Consider the following 20,483-nt stretch of genomic DNA (forward strand, 5'->3'; position numbering starts at 1 on the left):
AGTGCTGGTGGCTCACACATGTAATCTCAATGCTTCAGGAGGTTGAGATCTGAGAACTGTGGTTCAAAGCCAACCCAGATAGAAGAGTCTGTAGCTGTGAGTTCTAAACCTCAATACTGGCACACACACGCGCGCGCGCACACACACACACAGTAAAATAAAATTCTTTCCCCTTATTTCTGGTCCAATTTCCTGCTGGTTGTTAGTGTTTTTCCTGTTCTTCTGCACTATGAGGTCTGCCTCTCTCTCTCTTCCCCTGCCCCCCGTGTGTGCACTCTCCCAGGGCTTCTTTCGCCCCAAGACTGGTGCTCTACCACTTGAGCCACTGCTCCACTTCTGGCTTTTTTTTTTTGGATAATTTATTACAGATAAGAGTTTCCTGCCCGGGTTGGTTTCGAACCACCAACCCCAGATCTCAGCCTCCTGTGTAACTAGGATTATGGAGCCCAGTAACGATCTCTTTTTAAACGCAGGGTCAGGCTCTTGTAGCCCAGTGGCTTGGAATTCAAGGGTCCCAGCCCCGGGGGTCCCGACACAACTCCTGGGACTACAGGCAGGCCTCGGCTCGCCTGGCGGCCGGAAAGAGCGGTTTTATCTATCTTATCTTCCGCGCCTAGAACACCGTAGACACTCGGATAAATTATCTAAAGAATGAATAGATGGAAGGCAGCCTTGTCTCCGAGGACCTTCCAGAAGACAGTACATTAAGGAGCAATCTGTAGTTTCCTCTGGCCCCGTCCTTGCGGTTCTTCGCCCCACTATCAGCGCTTGACACATCTTTGTTTACCGTCTCTCTCCCAGGTGCAGGCGCAGTTCCTGTGACCGCAGGGGCTTGAGTATTTTAATCCCTCGGCTTTGGGAGTGGGTGAGAGCGGAGGCGCCCGTCAATCAATATTTACAGGGCGACTTATTTCTACCGAGCCTCCAGGTCGATGGAGGGCTCACGATCGGCAGCCGAGCCGCCCTCGTGACAAGACTGATTTGGGGGGGTCTGTGTGGGCGCGCACCCCGTGCGCGGGCGGGCAGGGGTGGGGGGGTTCTCCCAGCCTGGGCCGGGTTTCCGCGGGGATTTCGGCGGCGGCCGGAGGTTTTCCTTCCCGGCCCAGCCTGGGGGCGTCGCCCGCTGAACCCGCGGCGCCCCGCAGGCTAATTTCCGGGGCGGGGCCACTGCCCTTTAAAGGAAGGATAGCCCCGCCCAGTGGGCGTGTCCCGAAGGGCTTTAAGGGGCGGGCCGGCGGCGGCCAGGGTCCTCCCCGGGATTATCGCAGGGTGGGCGCGCTCCGCGGGCCGCCATTTCTCGGCGTCAGGGCGTCTAGTAGGGAGCCGCCCCCTCCTCAGCCTCTCTCGGGACCTCTCCCCTCAGGTTGCCGGAGACCCGACGTCCCCTTCGCGGTCCCGCCATCGTCTCCCAGCCCAGGTAAGCGCGCGGCCCGGCGGTCCCGGCGGCCAGCGCACTCCCTTCGGGCGTTCAGACCCCTCCTCTCCCGCTCCGGGCGGGCGGCCTCCTCCCCTCCGCGGGCCGGCTCGGTGCGAAGCCCAGGGTGCCGAGCCGAGCGGAGCGGAGAGAACCGTGAAGAATGGAGGAGGTGGGAGGGAGGGAGGGGCGGCGGCGGCCAATGGGGCCGCGCGGCCGAGTTTCGGGCGATACTGCGCTGCGCCGCCGCGGAGGGCCCGGGGCGCCACCGGGTTAAAGTTGTTGGGGCGGCCGCTCTGGCCTGCCCTCGGGTCAGCCCGTCTCGGGCGTCGCGGGTCGGAGCGGGGCCCGACCTCCCCTGCACAAGTGGCACCGTAGCAGTCGCGCCCAGGCGGCGGGGCACGTCTGCCTCGGGGGGGCTGAGGACCCGCACGCCCGTGGAGCCCCCCCCGGGTGCGTTTGGGCTAAGCTCAAGTTCCGGACTGAGGCGGGGTGCGTAGCAGGTGCGCTCCGGGGAGTGGCGAGGCCCGGGGGCTCCGCGCCCCCGCGGCGGCGCCTGGCCGCCCGGCCGCCTGCAAGCGGCGGCGCTCCTCGGGCTTTGTGCTGGGCGACTCTCCGGACGCTCCGCTCTGTTGCCAGCCGAGACCCAACGTTGTGGGTGTTCTTGAGAATTAGGGGTGGGGGGAGACAACCGAATTTCCAGTGTGACTCACGACCGGATCAGCTCCTTTGGTAACGTCACCAACCTGTCGCCGCGCTCTGCTTACTTACTGTGGTGGGTTATCTACGTATGGAAGATCGTTTGAAAAAGAAACGTACTCCGTATTTGACTCCTGTAAATGTAACTCTACATCACCGTAATAGTAAAACGGTTTTTGAAAAGATAATTTGTAGGATTTCTTCTCCCTCCTTTTCCCCCCCTCCCCCCCGCATGGGGTAACTTTATTTAGAAAGACAGGTCTGATTTTTCTACCGTTGAATTTACTCAGTTACTTTTTCTTTCTTGAAATTACTGGGACAAAAGCTACGGATATCTTCATGCGTTTTCTGTATATTTGGAATATTTAGAAAGCAATGCTGATCTGGGGATGTGGCCCTGCGTAGAGTTCTTGCATAGCATGTGGAGGGCTCTATACTCTAGGTTTGATTCTATCATTCATTGCACAAAGGAAAAAAAAAATGATGCACAGCGTACACACATTTCATGATAAACTATTAGGTTATGGGTATGTCTTTGTATAGGAAGTTTTGTTTAGTGAACAGATTACTTCAATTTGTGTTATTATTGATTCATTGTTGAAAAGTTAGAATTGACATTATTTTTTTGAAATCATGTTCCTCTCACTCCAAATTCCACTGTATCATTTTAGTGTGACTTTACAGAGTGTCTAATGTGCAGGTTGTTTACACTAGTAAACCAGTCAGTCTAGATCTCTGTCCTTGTGCCTCACTAGGGCAATCGCCAGTTTAAAACACACACACACACACACACACACTAAACCTTGGTATGTAATTACAGTGTTTTTATCTGCCCTAAATCCTAAGAATATTAAGAGGGGCATGAATGAAGAGAGATTCAGGAGTCTCATTGAGTTTTTCTGAGGAAAAATCATTTTGTGTGTGAATCTAAGTTTTGCCTTGTAAGAGGGAGAAGGTAGGAAGACAGGTGAAGTGGCAAAAAAATATTTTAGAAAGATGGAACAGCTCATGGAAAAAAAAAGTTCTGGGATTTAAGGTTGTTTTTTTTTTTTTTTTTTTTTTTTTTTTTTTTGCCAGTCCTGGGCTTGAACTCAAGGCTTGAGCACTGTCCTTGGGCTTTCTCAAGGCTAGAGCTCTACCACTTGAGCCTCAGCACCATTTCCGGCTTTTTCCATGTATGTGGTACCAAGGAATCAAACCCCGGTCTTTGTGAATGCTAGGCAAGCACTCTACAACTAGGCCAAACTCCTGGCCTGTTTTTGGCTTTTTGGTGATTAATTGAAGCATCTCACAGACTTTCCTGTCCTGCCTGACTTTGAACTGTCATCCTTAAATCTCAGATTCCTGAGTAGCTTGGATCATAGGAGTGAGCCATTGGTACCCTGTTCCATCCTTTTGAGGGGGGGGGGGAGAGTGAGAGAGAGGGAGGGAGGGAGCAGGCACGAGAATGAGAGAATATGTTCTGGGGCTTGATCTCAGTCTATGCTTGGCCTTTTCTGCTTGTGGCTAGTGCTTACCACTTGAGCCACACCTCCTGTTCAACTTTTTCTCAGATAACTGGAGATAGAGTCTCTGTGACTTTTTTCCTTTGGCTAACTTCTAACTTTTATCCTAAGATCTCAGACTCTTAAATAACAAGTGCTGCAGGTATGAGCCTTCAGCAGCTAGCTCCTGTCTTTTTTTGCTGGTATGGGGCTTAAATTTAGGGCCTGGGCGCTGTCCCTGAGCTCTTTTGCTCAAGGCTAGCACTTTTACAATTTTGAGCCACTGTATCACTTCTGGTTAATTGGAGATAAGAATCTCTGGGGACTTTTCTGCCCGGACTGGTTTCAAACCATGATCCTCAAATCTCAGCCTTTGAGTAGCTATGATTATAGGTATGAACCACTGGGCACCTGGCCTCTTGACTTATTTTTTTAGCGTGAATTTTCTTGGTTGCTGCTAGACATTTATTTAATAAACATCTTTTGTGAATCTTGTTGGAATAAGGTCTCACTTGGAACTTGAACATCTCCTGCTTAGCATCCTAAGTACCAAGATTATTTTAAGAATATATATGTATGTGTGATATATATATTATATATTCCTAGAGCTTGAATTCAGGGACTGGGCACTATCCTTCTACATTTGTCCCACAACTGACAAAACTTTAAAAAAAAAAAAAAAGCACACACATGTCAGATTGCCACGGCATTATTATTTTCATTGCCTTAATAAGTGTTGAATGCTGGTGGGGCTGTGGATAAAAAGGAAACCTAGGGGCCGGGAGTTTTGGTCTAGCAGTTGAGTGCTTGCCTAGCATGCACAAAGACCTGGGTTCGATTCCTCGGTACCACAAACATAGAAAAAAGCCAAAAGTGGTACAGAGGCTCAAGTGGTAGAGCTCTAGCCTTGAGAAAGTCCAAGGACAGGGCTCAGGCCCTGAGTTCAAGCTCAGGACTAGAAAAAAAAAAGGAAGCCTGTTACACTGTTATGTTAAGTGCATGTTAAGTGAGCACCCTTAACACTATGCTAGGCTGACCCCACTCCTGCCCTCCCTTCTTTTTTTTTTTTTGCCAGTCCTGGGCTTGAACTCAAACCCAGAGCTTCATGCATGCAAAGTGAGCCTTCTACCACTAGGCTACACTCCCAGCCTGTAACCCATATATGTTTGTTTTGGGATATTTTTTTTTCAATAAGAACTTGTTACCTTTTTAATGCTGAGTTTTGTGATTTAGAATAGACAGATTTTACTCATACAGTGAATTTACAGGGTAAAGTAAGAAAAATCATATTTTAGTTTCTTAGAAGCCAAAAAATTATAGTGAATTTTGAATGTTACTTTAAGTGTTGGGTGTGGTGATGAATGCCTATAATTCCAGTTACTAGGAAGTAAGAATCAAGAGATTGATTGTTAAAGGCCAGCTCAGGCAAAAGGTTTGTGAGACCCTATCTCAACCAAGATGTGTGCCTGTTGTTCCAGATATAGGTAGAAGCATAGGTAGGGTTTTGGTCTGAAGCCTGGCAGACTCTATTTGAAAAATAAAGCCAGGAAAAAAAAATAGAGAGTGTGTGTACATGTGGCTCAAATGGTAGAGTACTTTCCTAGGCAAACTCCTAAACTCAAACTCAAGTACCACCAAAAGAGAAACTGGTATAATGGAAAAATTCCGTATAAAAAAAGTATAATGAGGGCCAGGAGTTTGGCCTAGTGGTAGAGTGCCTGCCTAGCATACACAAAGACCCTGGTTCGATTCCTCGGTACCATATACATAGAAAAAAAAAAGCTGGAAGTGGTGCTGAGGCTCCAGTGGTAAAGCTCTAGCCTTGAGAAAGTCCAAGGACAGTGAGTGCTCAGGCCCTGAGCCTAAGCCTAGGACTGACCCCCCCCCCAAAAAAAAAAAAAAAGGAAAATAAGATCACACACCTATGCCATTATTAGGCCAATTTGTCTTGCCTTTGTATAGACTTTTCCTTCTTTGTGTGTGTGTGTGTGTTTTTTGGTACAGATAACCCAATAATCATATCATTTCATCTATAAATATATCAATATATCTGACTAAAAATAACTTCTTTTTATAGACATAACTTTTATATCACAATTTTATCTAGAAAGTTGGGAATACGTAGCTAGCATAAGCAGAATTCTTGGCTGGCATAAGCAGTCTAGTCAGTTTTCAAATGTATGTGTGTAATTTTCTGGGGCAGTTCAACTGATAGCTGTAATGACTTTGCCAATTTATCTAATTTCACAGGAGCATACATACTTATAAAATGAGAATGATAATGATGACATCAATTTGTAACTATGAAAAATTTAAAATGCGGTGCTTAATATTGTCTTTTTGAATCGTATTTAATGCATCTAAGTTAAGTAGTTTTGAAAGCTGCTTAAAAACTATATTTTGGCTGGGAGTTTGGCCTACTGGTATAGCGCTTGCCTCGCATGCATGCTTGCCTGGGTTTAATTCCTGAGTACCATATATATGGAAAAGCTGGAAGTGGTCCTGCTGCTCAAGTGACCTCTAGCTTTGAGAAAGCCCAAGGACAGTGCTCAGGTCCTGAGTTAACGCCCCAGGACTGGCAAAAAAGCAACTATATTTTGACAATGGATATATGACCATTTTGAAATAATTTTTAGTTCATGTAGAGACTTTCTTTCAATTAGCTTTTAGATTCTCCTAATGATTACATCTTGAGAACTCTAGGGGAAAAAAATCATTTATTTGAATGAAGAGCCAAAGTAGGTCCACATTATGATTGATTGATACCTATTTTAAAATCTCTTCCTTGATTTGGTTTGCTCTTGTTGCTTTCTATCTCCATGCTGAGGATTAAACCCAGGGCCTCACAGGAACTACTTATGCCTTTCACCTTCCAAAATTTGAATTAAATGTGAAAAAAATAAATTCACCATGTGTTTTATTGTGGGGAGCACTGGTACTAAGACTTGAACTCAGAGTCTTGTTCTCACTTGGCTTTTTTTGTTCAAAGGCTGGCACTGTACTATTAAGATACATTTGCACTTCAGCTTTTTGCAAATTGGAGATAAATATCTCTAATTTGTCTGCTGCTTTGAACTTCCATCCTTAGATGTTAGCCTCCTGAGTAGATAGAATTATATGTGTGAGCCACCAGCACCCAGCTTTCATCATATGTGTTTTTGTGTCTGTTTTCATATGAACTTTAAAACTTTTAATTTCTCCTAAAATGTGAATTTCACATGAATCTTTCCTTCTCTTTCTCTTGCTGTCTTTTTTCTTTCGCCACTCCTGGGGACTGAATTCAGGGCCTGAGCACTGTCCTTGGGCTGTCCTTGAGGCTATTACTTCACCACTCCCTGCTTTTCTATGTATGTGGTATAAGGAATCGAACCTGGGTCTTTGTGCATGCTAGGGAAGCACTCTACCACTAGGCCAAACTCCCTGTTCACATGAATGTTTCTGTGACATGTAGTAGATAGAGACCAAGATTTGAAGTAAAAAAAATCAGAGATTTGAGTTCCTGTAGTCATCGTTTACTAAATTAAAATAAGACAATGCTGTCAGTATTTGTTAGGAACAATTTGTTAGGAACAGTTGATTATGTACTCAACCTTTGTTCAAACTTATGAATTATGTCATGAGTGGCCACTTTCTCAGTTAGGGATTGTGTCTCACATTGCTTACAAGAAAGGAGACAGATACATTGATAATTGTAATCTGACTAGGGAAAGAACAAAAAGTTCAGTGGAAATGTGGTTAGTAGAACTGACTAATCTTAGAAAATGTTATTTGGGAGATACTGATGGAGTTTAAAAAGGACTGGAAAGGTAGAGAGTACTTGCCTAGCATGCATGGAGCCCTCAGTACCACATTCAGAGAAAAAGCCAGAAGTGATGGTGTGGCTCAAGTGGTAGAGTGCCAGCCTTGAGCAAAAGAAGCTCAGGAACAGTGCTGAGTCCCTGAGTTCAAGCCCCAAGACTGGCAAAAACAAACCAAAAACCAAAAAACCAAGCCAGAGATTCATTGACAAAGAATTTGGAAGTCTGTGATGAATATAGTCTTAGGGCAGCTGCAGTGAGATATTAAAGCATGGTTAAAAAATGACAGCATTCTTATTTTAATATGATAGTATTTATCTTAAGATTTATATTAAAATTTCAGGGTTTTGTCTTATAAAACATGTTTTTAAAATGCATATAAAAGTAGCAAGTTTTAGTTATTTCTTAAATGGATATGCACAGGATTTTGCTAAATAATACTGTTTGACTTGCCTGTAAGATGCAAGATTCTGTTTTTCCCGATGTCATTTTGTTTTCTCTGGTTATATAGTGGCAAAAATGCTGAGCTTCCTGCGTAGAACTCTTGGGCGCAGGTCTATGCGTAAACATGCTGAGAAGGAGCGACTCAGAGAGGCACAAAGAGCAGCCACACACATTCCTGCAGCTGGAGATTCAAAGTCCATCATCACCTGCCGGGTGTCCCTTCTGGATGGTACTGATGTTAGTGTGGACTTGCCGGTATGTAGGTTTTGCTGAGCTGTAAATTCTGCATGATTTGATTTGATTTGATTTTTGCTGTGTTGAGTTTGAACTTGGGGCTTAGGTTTATTTGGTTGGCACTCTACCACTTGCCATGCCTCCAGTGAAATTACTGTAATTATTTGCTCTTTCAACTGATAACTTCTAGAGGGACTTAGGTAATATGATTACTATGGGTCTGGACTGTAACATTCTGCTACATGGATCATGTTGTAAATTTAGAACAAATAGTGTTTCTCTTTGAAATTAATGATAGTTACTTAAAATTTTTTTATTACTTAAAATATTTAAGTGATAAGACAGAGATAGATAGATAGATAGACAGACAGACAGGAACAAAGTGCCAGCACCTTGCTGTATAACCCAGATTGGTTTTGACCTTGTCTAGGCTTTTGACCTTTTGAATGCTAGGATTATAGGCATAAGTCATCACACCCAGCTTGTGTGTGTCCTTGTGTATGTCTATGTGTGATTTTAATGATGATAGTTTATACTGTAATCTAGTAGATTTCTTTAAATCCTTATTGAATAATTATTTATTTTAAAATATAATTTTATTTTATTGTTATTATTAAGGAGTTTTACAGAGGGATGACAATTCCATAAATCAGGTAATGAGCACAATTCTTATTGGACAGTATCACCCACCCTTCTTTCATTTTCCCTAGGTTTCCCTCTCCTGTCCCTGCCCACAAATTGCATGTTCATTTTCTATATAGTGTATACCATGTCATGAATGCATTGGTGTTCACCCTCCCTCCATTTCTCTGACCCCCCCCCAAAAAGACAATAAAACAATATCAACAATTAGAACAAAGATTATTTCTATTTCTTAGAATTCTTTTATTTTAATATAATTTTTTTCCTGCCAGTCATGGGGCTTTAACTCAGGGCCTGAGCACTGTCCTTGGACTTTTTCTCAAGGTGAGAGCTGTACCACTTGAGCCACAGCACCACTTTTAGCTTTTTTCTATGTATGTAGTACCGAGAAATTAAACCCCTGTGCATGCTAGGCAAACACTCTACCACTAGGCCAAACTCTCGGCCATGGAATGCTTTTTTAAAAATTTGTATTGTATTTTATTTTAATTCATTTAATTTTTTTCTTTTTCTTTTTGCCAGTCCTAGGGCTTAAACTCAGGGCCTGTGCACTGTCCTTAGACTTTCTCAAGGCTATATCTCTACACCTTGAGCCACAGTACCACTCCTAGCTTTTCTGTGTATGTAGGACTAAAGGAATACAATCCAGGGCTTTGTGTAGGGTGGGCTAGGTGAGCACTCTACCCCTAGGCCATGCTCCCTACCATCTTTTAATTTTTTTTGTATGACATTGGTTTATTATATCACTTCAGATTTCTGTCTGTTACATAACTGAGGAAAAGAAGGGACAACTGTGAGGTAGATAGGAACAGAATATGGCAGACATAACATGTGGCAATCATGTAATTCATTAATTTAAAAAATTATCTTGGGCCGGGAGTTTGGCCTAGTGGTAGAGTGCTTGCCTAGCATGCACAAAGACCTGGGTTCAAATCCTCCGTACCATATACATAGAAAAAAGCCGGAAATGGTGCCGAGGCTCAAGTGGTAGAGCTCTAGCCTTGAGAAAGTCCAAGGACAGTGCTCAGGCCCTGAGCCCAAGCCCAGGACTAGCAAAAAAAAAAAAAAAAAAAAAAAAAGAATAAATGCTTTATATAAAAATGTACAAAGAAGTTGCCATTTAACAAGCTTCTGGAATTCATTTTGTTAAATAGTATTTTAGATGTTTCAATGGAGTTACACCTTTGGTTTCTTCCCCTAAAAGCATTCTCTTTTAGTTTGTTTATTTTTGTGTAAATGTGTAAAAACTCAGTTTTGGTTGTCTAGTTTCACTTTAGATCTAGTTTCCATAGATGAGAGCAAACATATCTGTTACGAGCTTGCCTCAATTAACATGATTTGTCCTTGGTCCATCCATTTCCTTACAGACAGCATAATATCTTAAAAATGGATGAGTAAAATTCCATAGTGTATATGTTCCACATTTTTGTGGTCCACTGATCTTTTGTTAGGCATCTGGGCTGTTTCCATAGCTTGGCTGTTGTAAATAGTGCAGCAATAAACATGGCTGTTCAAGTGTCTTTATGATATTTTGACTTGTAATTTTCTGGATAGATGCCCAAGGATCTATGTTTTATTTTTTTTGTTTTTTTTTTGTTTTTGCCAGTCCTGGGCTTGGGCTCAGGGCCTGAGCAGTGTCCTTGGACTTTCTCAAGGCTAGAGCTCTACCACTTGAGCTTCAGCACCACTTTTGGCTTTTTTTCTATGTATGTGGTGCCGAGGAATCAAACCCAGGTCTTCGTGCATGCTAGGCAAGCACTGTACCACTAGGCCAAACTCCCAGCCCCTATGTTGAGTTTTTTTGAGAAACCTCTAAACCGCCATTCACAGTAATTGTACTAGTTTATATTCCTACCAACAGTGTAAAAGGTTTCCTTTTTTTTTTTCTAGTCCTGAGCATGAACTCAGGTCCTGAGCCCTGTCCTTGGACTTTCTCAAGGCTAGAGCTCTACCACTTGAGCCTCTGTACCTCTTTCGGCTTTTTTCTATGTTTGTGGTACCAAGGAATTGAACCTGGGTCTTTGTGCATGCTAGGCAAGCACTCAACTGCTAGACCAAACTCCCGGCCCCTAGGTTTCCTTTTTATCCACAGCCCCACCAGCATTCAACACTTATTAAGGCAATGAAAATAATAATGAGTGGGAATCTGATATGTATGCCCTTTTTTTTTTTTTTTTTTTTTTTTTTTTTTTTTTTTTTTTTAAGTTTTGTCTGTTGTGGGACTTGAATCCTGGAGTCTGGGCATTATCCCTGAGCTCTTCAGCTTAAGGCTACAGCCCTATGCCTTGAGCCTCAGTCCCAGTTCTGGTTTTCTGGTGGTTAATTGAAGATAAGAGTATCATGGTCTTTAGTGCCTGGGCTGGCTTTGAACCGCAATCCTCAGATCTCTGCCTCCTGAGTAGCTAGGATTACAGGCATGAGTCAGTTGTGCCCTGCTAAGTTTTTGTTCTTTATATTTTACTGTATTTGTCAAAACCCCTTTTCTTAGAATAAAAACAAATATGTTTTTTACAGTTTGGAGTGCTTGAAGGAAGTTTAAATTTAGTGAAAAAAATATTTTGCTCTTGCCATTCATGTCTGACTATCTGTGCTCTCAGAGTTATCTGCATTATAGTTTTGTTCAAAATATTGTGGTGGTTTTTTTTGTTGTTTTTTTTTTTTTTAAAATTTTGCTTGTCCTGGGGCTTGAACTCAGGGCCTGAGCGCTGTCCTTGGGCTTTCTCAAGGCTAGAGCTCTACCACTTGAGCCTCAACACCACTTCTGGCTTTTTTTTTTTTTTCTATATATGTGGTACCAAGGAATCAAACCCGGGTCTTCATGCATGCTAGGCAAGCACTCTACCACTAGGCCAAACTCCCAGCCCCCATATTGTGGTGTTTTATTTCAAGACAGGATATTGTAAATGTGTTTGCATTTTGAGTAATTTTAACTTTTTTTAAGCTACTAATGATACTAATTTTAATTCAAGTATGAAGTATCCAATATGTTTAGAAGGACTGAACCTGCTCCTTATAGGCCTTTTCAGGGGCCATGGGGTGTGGGGCTGTGTGTATTATAGCCAATGCTGGCCTCAAACCATCATTCAACAGCCCTGTCTCATCCTCCCAGAGATTGAGGTTACAGATGTGCACTACCAAACACTTGAGTTTCTTCCAAGTATATACTAATAGCAATTTTTTTTTTGTGTGTGTGTGTGTTCTGTATCCAGAATTACGGTAAGTTTTGTGATTATATAAGCTTCATTTTGAATGTTCAGTATTTTCCTTTCCCACCAATTCTTTCTAGTACTCATTTAATAGAAATTCAATTTAAAAAGGTCTCTTTGGGCTGGGTGCTGGTGGCTCATGCCTGTAATCCTTGCTCCTCAGGAGCCTGAGATCTGAGGATTGAGGTTCAAAGCGAGCCTAGCACAAAAGTCCTTGAGACTCTTTTCTTCAATTAACCACCAGAAAACAAGTGGTACTGTGGCTCAAGTGTTGAGCGCTAGCCTTGAACTGGAATGCTCAGGAACAGTACCCTAGGCCCAGAGACAGACCAAAAATAAGTCTCTGGGCAAGCTGAAAGTCTCCGACTTTTCTGTCCTTGCTGGCTTTGAACCTTGATTGTCCCGGTTTCAACGTTTTGAGTAGCAATGATTACAGGAATAAACCACTGGCTTTTTTTTTTTTTTTTGGTGCCAACTCTGGGGCTTGGTGTGCTGTCCCTGAGCCTCTTTGTGCTCAAGGCTAGCACTCTACCACTTTGAGCTACAGTGCTACTTCTGGCATTTTTCTGAGTAGTTTATTGGAATAAGAGTTGCATGGGCTTTCCTGCCTAGGCTGTCTTCAAGATCTTCGTTTCTTGAGTAACTAGGATTACAGGTGTGAGCCACCAGTGTTCAGTGCTTTTTTTTTTTTCTTTGAGGCCGGGTTTTCCTGTGATGCTCAGCTGTCCTAGAACTTATGACTCTCTACTTTGCTTCCTGAGTGCTTGGATTATAGGCTTGTTCTTCAATGGCTGGCTGATTTTTATAAAACTAAGGCATCTAAATTCCTCCCTATATTGTTTTTTTTTTTTTTTTTTTTTTTTTGCCAGTCCTGGGCTTGAGCTCATGTCCTGAGCACTGTCCTTGGACTTTCTCAAGGCTAGAGCTCTACCACTTGAGCCTCAGCACCACTTCCCGGCTTTTTTCTATGTATGTGGTACCGAGGAATCAAACCCGGGTCTTCATGCATGCTAGGCAAGCACTTTAACCACTAGGCCAAACTCCCGGCCCTCCTCCCTATATTGTAAGGACTTCTTGAAGGTTGTGAAACATTCTTTTTTGTTTTGCCAGTCCTGGAGCTTGAACTCAGGGCCTGAGCACTGTCCTTGGGCCTTCCTCAAGGCTAGAGCTCTAGCACCACTTCCAGTATTTTCTGTGTATGTGGTACTGAGGAATTGAACCTGGGACTTTGTGCTTGCTAGGCAAGCACTCTACCATTAGGCCAAACTCCGAGCCCAGGTTGTGAACCATTCTAACATGAACTACTTGGTGTTGACAGTTTTCTATTCCTTTCTTATTTGATGGAATCTTAAGTGTTTTGTGTACTATTCCACTGAAATGGCATTAGGTATGTGGTGAAAAGCCTGATATTGCTATGTGAGAGCCTGGAAAAATTTTTTCTTATTACCTAATGTTTGACGTATGAAGTCTCAGGGTTGTTGATAGATAGGTTGATAGAGAGGTTATAAAGAAGGTTTTGGAAAAAGCAATGTAGTATGAAGTTAAAAATCAGCATTATGCTTTAACTGGTGGAACAAATGTTTGGTAACTAGTCTGTAATTTTTTTTTTTATTTGGTGTCCTCAGTAGACTGTATTATGATGTTGATCAAATCTAGAAGCACTAGCTGACTTGTTAAGGGGACTACTGTAGAGACTCAAAGTTTCAGATTTGAATCTGCAACAGAAACAATTGTCCCTTTTATCCTACAGGTGAAACCTTATGCGTTAGTAACTTAACTCTAGAAACTTGCTTGAATAATGGACATTGGCTTGCCAATTAAACTGTCTTACTAAATGAAAGTATAGGCCAAAGAAATACTAAGTTTTGAAAAACAAACAAAGCAACCAAAGTTTTCCCTTTTTCCAATCTAGTCTAGTATGATTCTGGAATATTTAGAATTGTTTTAGAAATCACATGAAGCATATGTTCATTTTATGTTAGGATTAAGGTCACTAGAGATTATGGATTGCCCAGATAATATGTAATGGATTATTTTAGATTAAATAGAGTAATTTAAACTGTGGATTTGATATTAATATGTAGGTTACAGATACCTTTTTCTTTTTTTGTTGTTGTTTATCTCTTGATTGGGGAAGGAATTTAAAGACTTACTACTAAATACAGTATGACTTTTGGTGAACAGCAAAGTCATCATTACTTTAGGAAAATGGTTTAATAGGCAGTTCTGTGTTCATTTTACATTCATATCTGTATTCAAGAAGTTCTGGGGTTGGAGGTATGGCTCAGCCAGTAAACAAAAGCATCAGGTACTGAGTTCAAGTTCCAGTCTCGGACCAAAAAAAAAAAAGATGTTCTAATGTCTTGATTTTTAAGTTTTCTCCTGGACACTATTACAGTAAGCTTTTCGGATTGATTTGAAATCTTAGTAAATAGCCTGACATGTACATTTCTGCCTCTATGTTTTAAATTAATATGATTAGCCAATAGATAATAATTTTAATATACATACCTCACTGATATTAAAGGTTTTAAATTATATCGCCACTGTTCTAAAGAGATAAAGTGAGAAACTCTAGAATAAATTTGTAGCTCTTATTACAGAATATCATTGTAATTGTTGTATTTTGCTATTAGTGATTAATTTCTTGCTGTCTATAATTTAAAATTTTTAGCCTAAGTGTGCATGAATAGGAAAAACTTAGTATATTGGGTTTAGTACTGTTATTTTAGAGGGGACTTACATAACTGAAAACTATGCCAGGCATTTTGGTACATGCATATAATCTGAGTACTCTGGAGCTGGAGGCAGAAGAAACATGCATTTGAGGCCAGCCTGTACTACATAATAAATTGAAGTCTAGCATACTACCTGTTTCAATAAACAAAATAATCCAAGCATGGTGGTTTTTACCTGCAATCTCAGCTACTTGGGAGGTAGAGATAGGAGGATTGAGTATTTGAGACTATCTCTGGCAAATTACTGTGACTTTTTAAGAGTTAAGGTAACAATAAACAGTATAGTGTGCTTTTGGCACATGGAGGGACACAGGTCAGTGAGTAGAAACCCCAGACATAAACTAATGTTTTTGAGGTCAATTAATTTTTTTTAAATTTTTTGTTTTGTTTTGTTGGTTGTGAGGTTCCCGAGCTGGCTTTGAACCTTGATCCTCAGATCTCAGCCTCCTGAGTAGTTAGGATTACCTGCGTGAGCCACCTTGCCTGGCATTTTGTTTTGTTTTTAAGACCTCATCATAGAGTTTTGTATATGTCTGAGAAGGAGAGAAGGAACTTGTATCTCTTATATAGAAAGAATTCTTTTTTTTTTTTTTGCCAGTCCTGGGCTTGGGCTCAGGGCTTGTGGTACCGAGGAATCGAACCCGGGTCTTTGTGCATGCTAGGCAAGCACTCTACCACTAGGTCAAACTCCTGGCCCCTAGAAAGAATTCTTACAATAGCAATAAAGAGAACAGTGAAAGGGGTGATACTGATCAAGATGCATTGTACTGCTAAATTGTTTGGTTGAATTGAAACTCATTTGTACAACTACTTAAAGGTAGTAAAAAATAAAGAAATAAAAACTTAATATTAAATCTAGAACTTTTTTTTTTTTTTTTTGCCAGTCTTGGGCTTGGGCTCAGGGCCTGAGCACTGTCCTTGGACTTTCTCAAGGCTAGAGCTCTACCACTTGAGCCTCAGCACCACTTCCGGCTTTTTTCTATGTATGTGGTACCGAGGAATCGAACCCGGGTCTTCATGCATGCTAGGCAAGCACTTTAACCACTAGGCTAAACTCCCGGCCCTAAATCTAGAACATTTCTTTAAACTAAAAAGAAAAAGAAAAAACAACTCATTCGTCCTGTAGAGGAAGGCTGGCAAAAAGAAAACACCTTGGTGGTCTTAATCTTCCTAAAAGAAAATGTGGGTCCGAAGGAGATGGTAACATGGAATAATTTACTAAGAAGAAAAAGAGAAGGTTAGCAGCAGGCTCTGATATAGAGGAAGCTGAAAAATATAGTGGCTCAGAGCTGTATGGGTCTTTTTTTTATTTTTTTTATTTTTTTAAACTTACACTACTTGGATAATTTTCTATAGCTACACATAAAAGGGTGGGCAAAAACAAAAAGACTATTAGTCCTGGATTCAAATTACCTTATATCTGTAGTCTACATATTGGTCATGCCCAACTTTTTTTTTTAATCATTGCTTAAAAATGATAGGCCATTTTAACACTGTGCCTTTGCATTGATTTCTCTACTAACTAGAACTACAGGTATAGAGTAGTATAGAGAAAGGACAAATCCATTTCTCTGGGATTAGTAGATGTGTTAATTCTTGAGAAACCAGAGTTAAGAGTTTACTACTAGAGGGCATTCTAAGCAGAAAGAAACATTTTACTGAGTTTGGGGCATAACTTTCTGGGAAAATTAACAGGTGACAGTGATAGAATAGCATAAGATAAGCTATAACAGCAAGGAACAGTTAGGAAAGATCATTGTGCCCTTCATTTTTTTTTTTTTTTTGCCAGTCCTAGGCTTAAGCTCAGGGCCTGTGCACTGTCCTTGGATTTTTCTCAAGGCTAGAACACTACCACTTGAGCCTCAGCACCAGTTCTGGCTTTTTTTTCTAAGTATGTGGTACCAAGGAATTGAACCCGGGTCTTCGTGGATGCTAGTCAAGCACTCTACCACTAGGCCAAACTCCCGGCCCCGTGCCCTTCATTTTTTACTTTAATCAGTAGGTGATGAATAATTAAAGAATTTTAAAGAACAACAGTGAATTCTGCTTGTGAATTATTTTAAAATTGTATTTTAAAATACAATATAGAGGGGTTACAGTAATATTCGTCAGTAGTAGGTGCATTACTTCTCAAATACTGATACCCCTTCTCATGTTTTTGTTCCCCTTTCTATCCACTCACTCCCTCCCAATCATCTTGTTTTCCCCCTTCCCTTCCCTATTTCAGATAAACAAACAAACATAACAATTTACCAGGTAACAAAGTCAGATACAATAACCACGTGAGATTAAAGAGAAAGAAATAACTTCACATAGTTTATTAAGAATAACAATCACAAAGATAAACCTCTTATTTCTATATCCTGGAGTTCATATTATTTAGTCTTACCCTATGTGATTATATGTACATAGTTTTTAAGCTGTTCTGATCCTCTGCTAGAATCCTAGATGTGTACTAATTATTACAAATGAGGGAAATCATGGAGCCCAAGTTCCTTTGGGTCTGGCTTATTTCATTTAATATGATTTTTTTTTCCTGCTTGTGAATCTTGATTATCACCAGCCTGCTTTCTCCTTTACCCCACCCTTGTGTATTAAAGAATACATTTTGTTTTTATCTAGGGGGTAGAACCTCTGAAGACATCAATATTTTTAGGCAGAATTATTTCTTTATACCATAGAAACAACCCATATAGCAAGCATTGACTGTTCAAACTAGTATTTAATATTGTCACTGCTTGAGGTCAAGAAATATAATCATATTCATCCATGTAACTATAACATCAAACATATACAGGTATCTGTCCAGTAATGATTGAATTGAATGATATATCATGAAAAATATATTTTTCCTGTAAACAACTAAGAACACAGTCGAATTTTAAAACTTTTAACAAAATATAGAATGAAACAGAGACATTTCTAAGGTTGATGTTAATATAAATTAATTTTCAAAATTGATTTTCAGCACCATTTTTTTATACTTTATAATAACACATTTCTGAGTCAAAAATCAGATTGATTGATTGATTGATTGATTTTACCAGTCCTGGGCTTGAGCTCAGGGTCTGAGCACTATTCTTGGACTTTCTCAAGGCTAGAGCTCTACCACTTGAGCCGCAGTACCACTTCCAGCTTTTTCTGTGTATGTATTACTGAGGAATTCAACCCAGGGCTTTGTGTATTTAATCAAGTCCTTTACTAGTAGGCCACACTCCTGGCCCAATATCAGTTACCTTTCTGAAACCAGAATACCGTCATTTCTGCATTTACTTCTAATTGTGACTTTATTTTCATTAAATAGTATAATTTTTGTTGTTGTTATTGTTGCAGGCTGGATTTTGGATAAAAATTTTAAAATTTCCATGTTATCCCTAAAAGGCAATTTTGAAAGATTCTCTTTTGACATGTCAGTTTTTAGGTTCAGGAATCTACAAACTTCCTATGTTCACTATTGGATGGCCTAGAAGAGGCATGTTTCTTAGGGATGAGTCAAATATAGAGCCTTGAAAAGTTTTTATTCTAAGGGATACTGTCCAACTTGCAAAAGCCCATTCTCTTAGATTACAGCTGCTATATTTCAAGAAGCTGGGAAATGTGCTTTGGCAGGATAAACTAAAAAGTTAAGCTGTGCTTTCTCTTTTGAACTGCTTAAAAAGTTTATTTCTAAAGTATCTGTCTTAAAATTCTTTTTTTTTTTTTTTTTTTTTGCTAGTCGTGGGGCTTGAACTCAGGGCCTGAGCATTGTCCTTGGACTTTTCTCAAGGTTAGAGATCTACCACTTGAGCCACAGCACCACTTCTAGCTTCTTTCTATGTATGTGGTACCGAGGAATCGAACCTGGGTCTTGGTGCATGCTAGGAAAGCACTCTATCACTAGGCCAAACTCCCAGCCCCTGTCTTAAAATTCTTAACCTAAGTTTCCTACTTATCTTCAGCCAGACTAATAGAGGGTGGTGAATTATAATTAGAGTAATGCTCCTTCCTGAAGCGCCTCTCTTTTTTTTTCCTTAGGGAATAGGAGTAAATGAATCACTCGTTTCAAGAGTTGTTTCTTGTATGGAAAGTGATTAACTGGCTTTGTTTCTTGGGATTCTGTTGTCTAGGGTACCACCTGTTCCCCTTCCCACAATAGGCTCCAGAATTGTCTTTTTACCAGTAACCTAGATATGGTAACTCATATTCCACAGTGAATATCTCCAAAATAAGACAAATAAACATAGGTACCTCAAAAGCAAACTAAGACAAATTGAACTTTAGCCATTATCAAAGCCATAATTAACAATTTTATTATTTGAATGCATGTTAAAACAAAAGCAGAAGAAGCTGTTAGAATTCTAAAAAATTATCTAACTCATTGGCTCATGCCTCTAATCCTAGCTACTAAGGAGGCTGAGTATCTCAGTTCAAAGCCAGACCAGGCCAGAAAGTTTGTGAGACTCTTTATCTCCAGTTAACCACCAAAAAGCTGGAAGGGAAGTTGTGTCTCAAGTGTTAGAATGCTAGCCCTAAGCAAAATCTTGGGTAGTGCTCAAGCCCTGAGTTCAAGCCCCAGGACTGACAAAAACAAAGCAGTACAAAACAAAAATACCCAGAAGGGCTAGCACTTAGGCAACAAACTTAATGACAAAAATAGAGGAGAAATTTTAAGGAATTTTCAAAATTCAACAAATGTTGAACTTAAATTATAGATTTAGTTCCCAGAATTTTTAATTTGCTATTTCCTACCTTACATCTGTTCTAGTTTGATTTTTCTCCAGCAAGCCCTTATTGATCATTCTTGTCTGTTAATCTGTTCTCTTAAATATGTTTGCAAGTGTAATTATAGCGCTGCATAATTTGTACTTTAGTGCTCTACATTTTCTTATAATGTATTTTTTTGCAGTTACATTATATATATTACTTTACAGTAGAGACTTAAAAACAAAACAAAACAGTCCCCAAGGAAGACAGAACTCAGGGTAGTTAGTGCATGCTACCGTATTTGTGAGACTGGCTGGATTCAGCTTTTCACTCTCATATGAAGACAAAGCAAGAATATCTCCTGTATTCATACACATCATATGTGTATGATGTGTACATTGTTCTTAGAAATTGGTAATATTTGTTGGTCTGTAGGAATACTATTCTCTAGGACAATATATGTAGATTACAGTTTCTTTGGCCTAAAGTAGTTGACTGGAAAACTGTCATGGCTTAACCATCTGCTACAATGATACTTTGAGAGATCTTGTGTAACTGAAATTATCTTTTCAGGCATGCTGATTATATAAGATTCTCACTGATTATTTTCTTGTCATTTCAGAAAAAAGCCAAAGGACAGGAGCTGTTTGACCAGATTATGTATCACCTGGACCTGATTGAAAGTGACTATTTTGGTCTGAGATTTATGGATTCTGCCCAAGTAGCTGTGAGTAACTTTACCAATTCCGAGGATCATGGTCCAGAGCCAAACCTGAGCAGGGAATTTTGTGAGACTTTATCTCCAATTAACCACCAGAAAACCAGAAATGGAGCTGTGACTTAAAGTGGCAGAGTGCTAACCTTGAGCAAAAGAGCTTAAAGACAGTGCCCAGGCCCCAAGTTCAGGTCCCACAACCGAACCACTCCCCTGCACCCTCCCCCCCCAAAATTAGCTGGTGTGGCTAGGTTGTTGGACACACTAGAGGTTGGTGAACTACAATGTTATAGAAAGAATGCCAGAATTAGACTTCTTTGGGCTTTTAGTGATACAGGTGTTAAGATGAGTAGACCACATCTGTGGATTCTATCTATAAATGGTTGCTCTTTGATGTGCATTTTAGAAAGTTGGAAGCTAGTCAGAG

General features: G+C 40.7%; 1 protein-coding gene across 6 annotated transcripts in view; it reads left to right on the forward strand.

Annotated features, from left to right (window-relative positions):
• The first annotated feature begins 1,293 nt into the window (after positions 1-1,293).
• Positions 1,294-20,483, forward strand: part of Epb41l5 (erythrocyte membrane protein band 4.1 like 5) — a 120,881-nt gene continuing 101,691 nt past the window's right edge. For 5 of the 6 annotated variants that reach the window (XM_090342958.1, XM_090342960.1, XM_090342961.1 and 2 more), the window contains exons 1-3: positions 1,294-1,417; positions 7,906-8,093; positions 19,964-20,068. In XM_090342958.1, coding sequence (XP_090199084.1) covers positions 7,914-8,093; positions 19,964-20,068 — 285 coding nt within the window. In that variant the 5' untranslated portion in view covers positions 1,294-1,417; positions 7,906-7,913. Of the gene's footprint in view, positions 1,418-1,940; positions 2,190-7,905; positions 8,094-19,963; positions 20,069-20,483 lie in introns of those variants that run through there. The other variant, XM_090342959.1, reaches the window with a different exon arrangement.

This window comes from Megascapheus bottae, chromosome 12 (genome assembly GCF_031878675.1).
Source record: "Megascapheus bottae isolate mThoBot1 chromosome 12, mThoBot2.hap1, whole genome shotgun sequence".
NCBI classification, from domain to species: domain Eukaryota; kingdom Metazoa; phylum Chordata; class Mammalia; order Rodentia; family Geomyidae; genus Megascapheus; species Megascapheus bottae.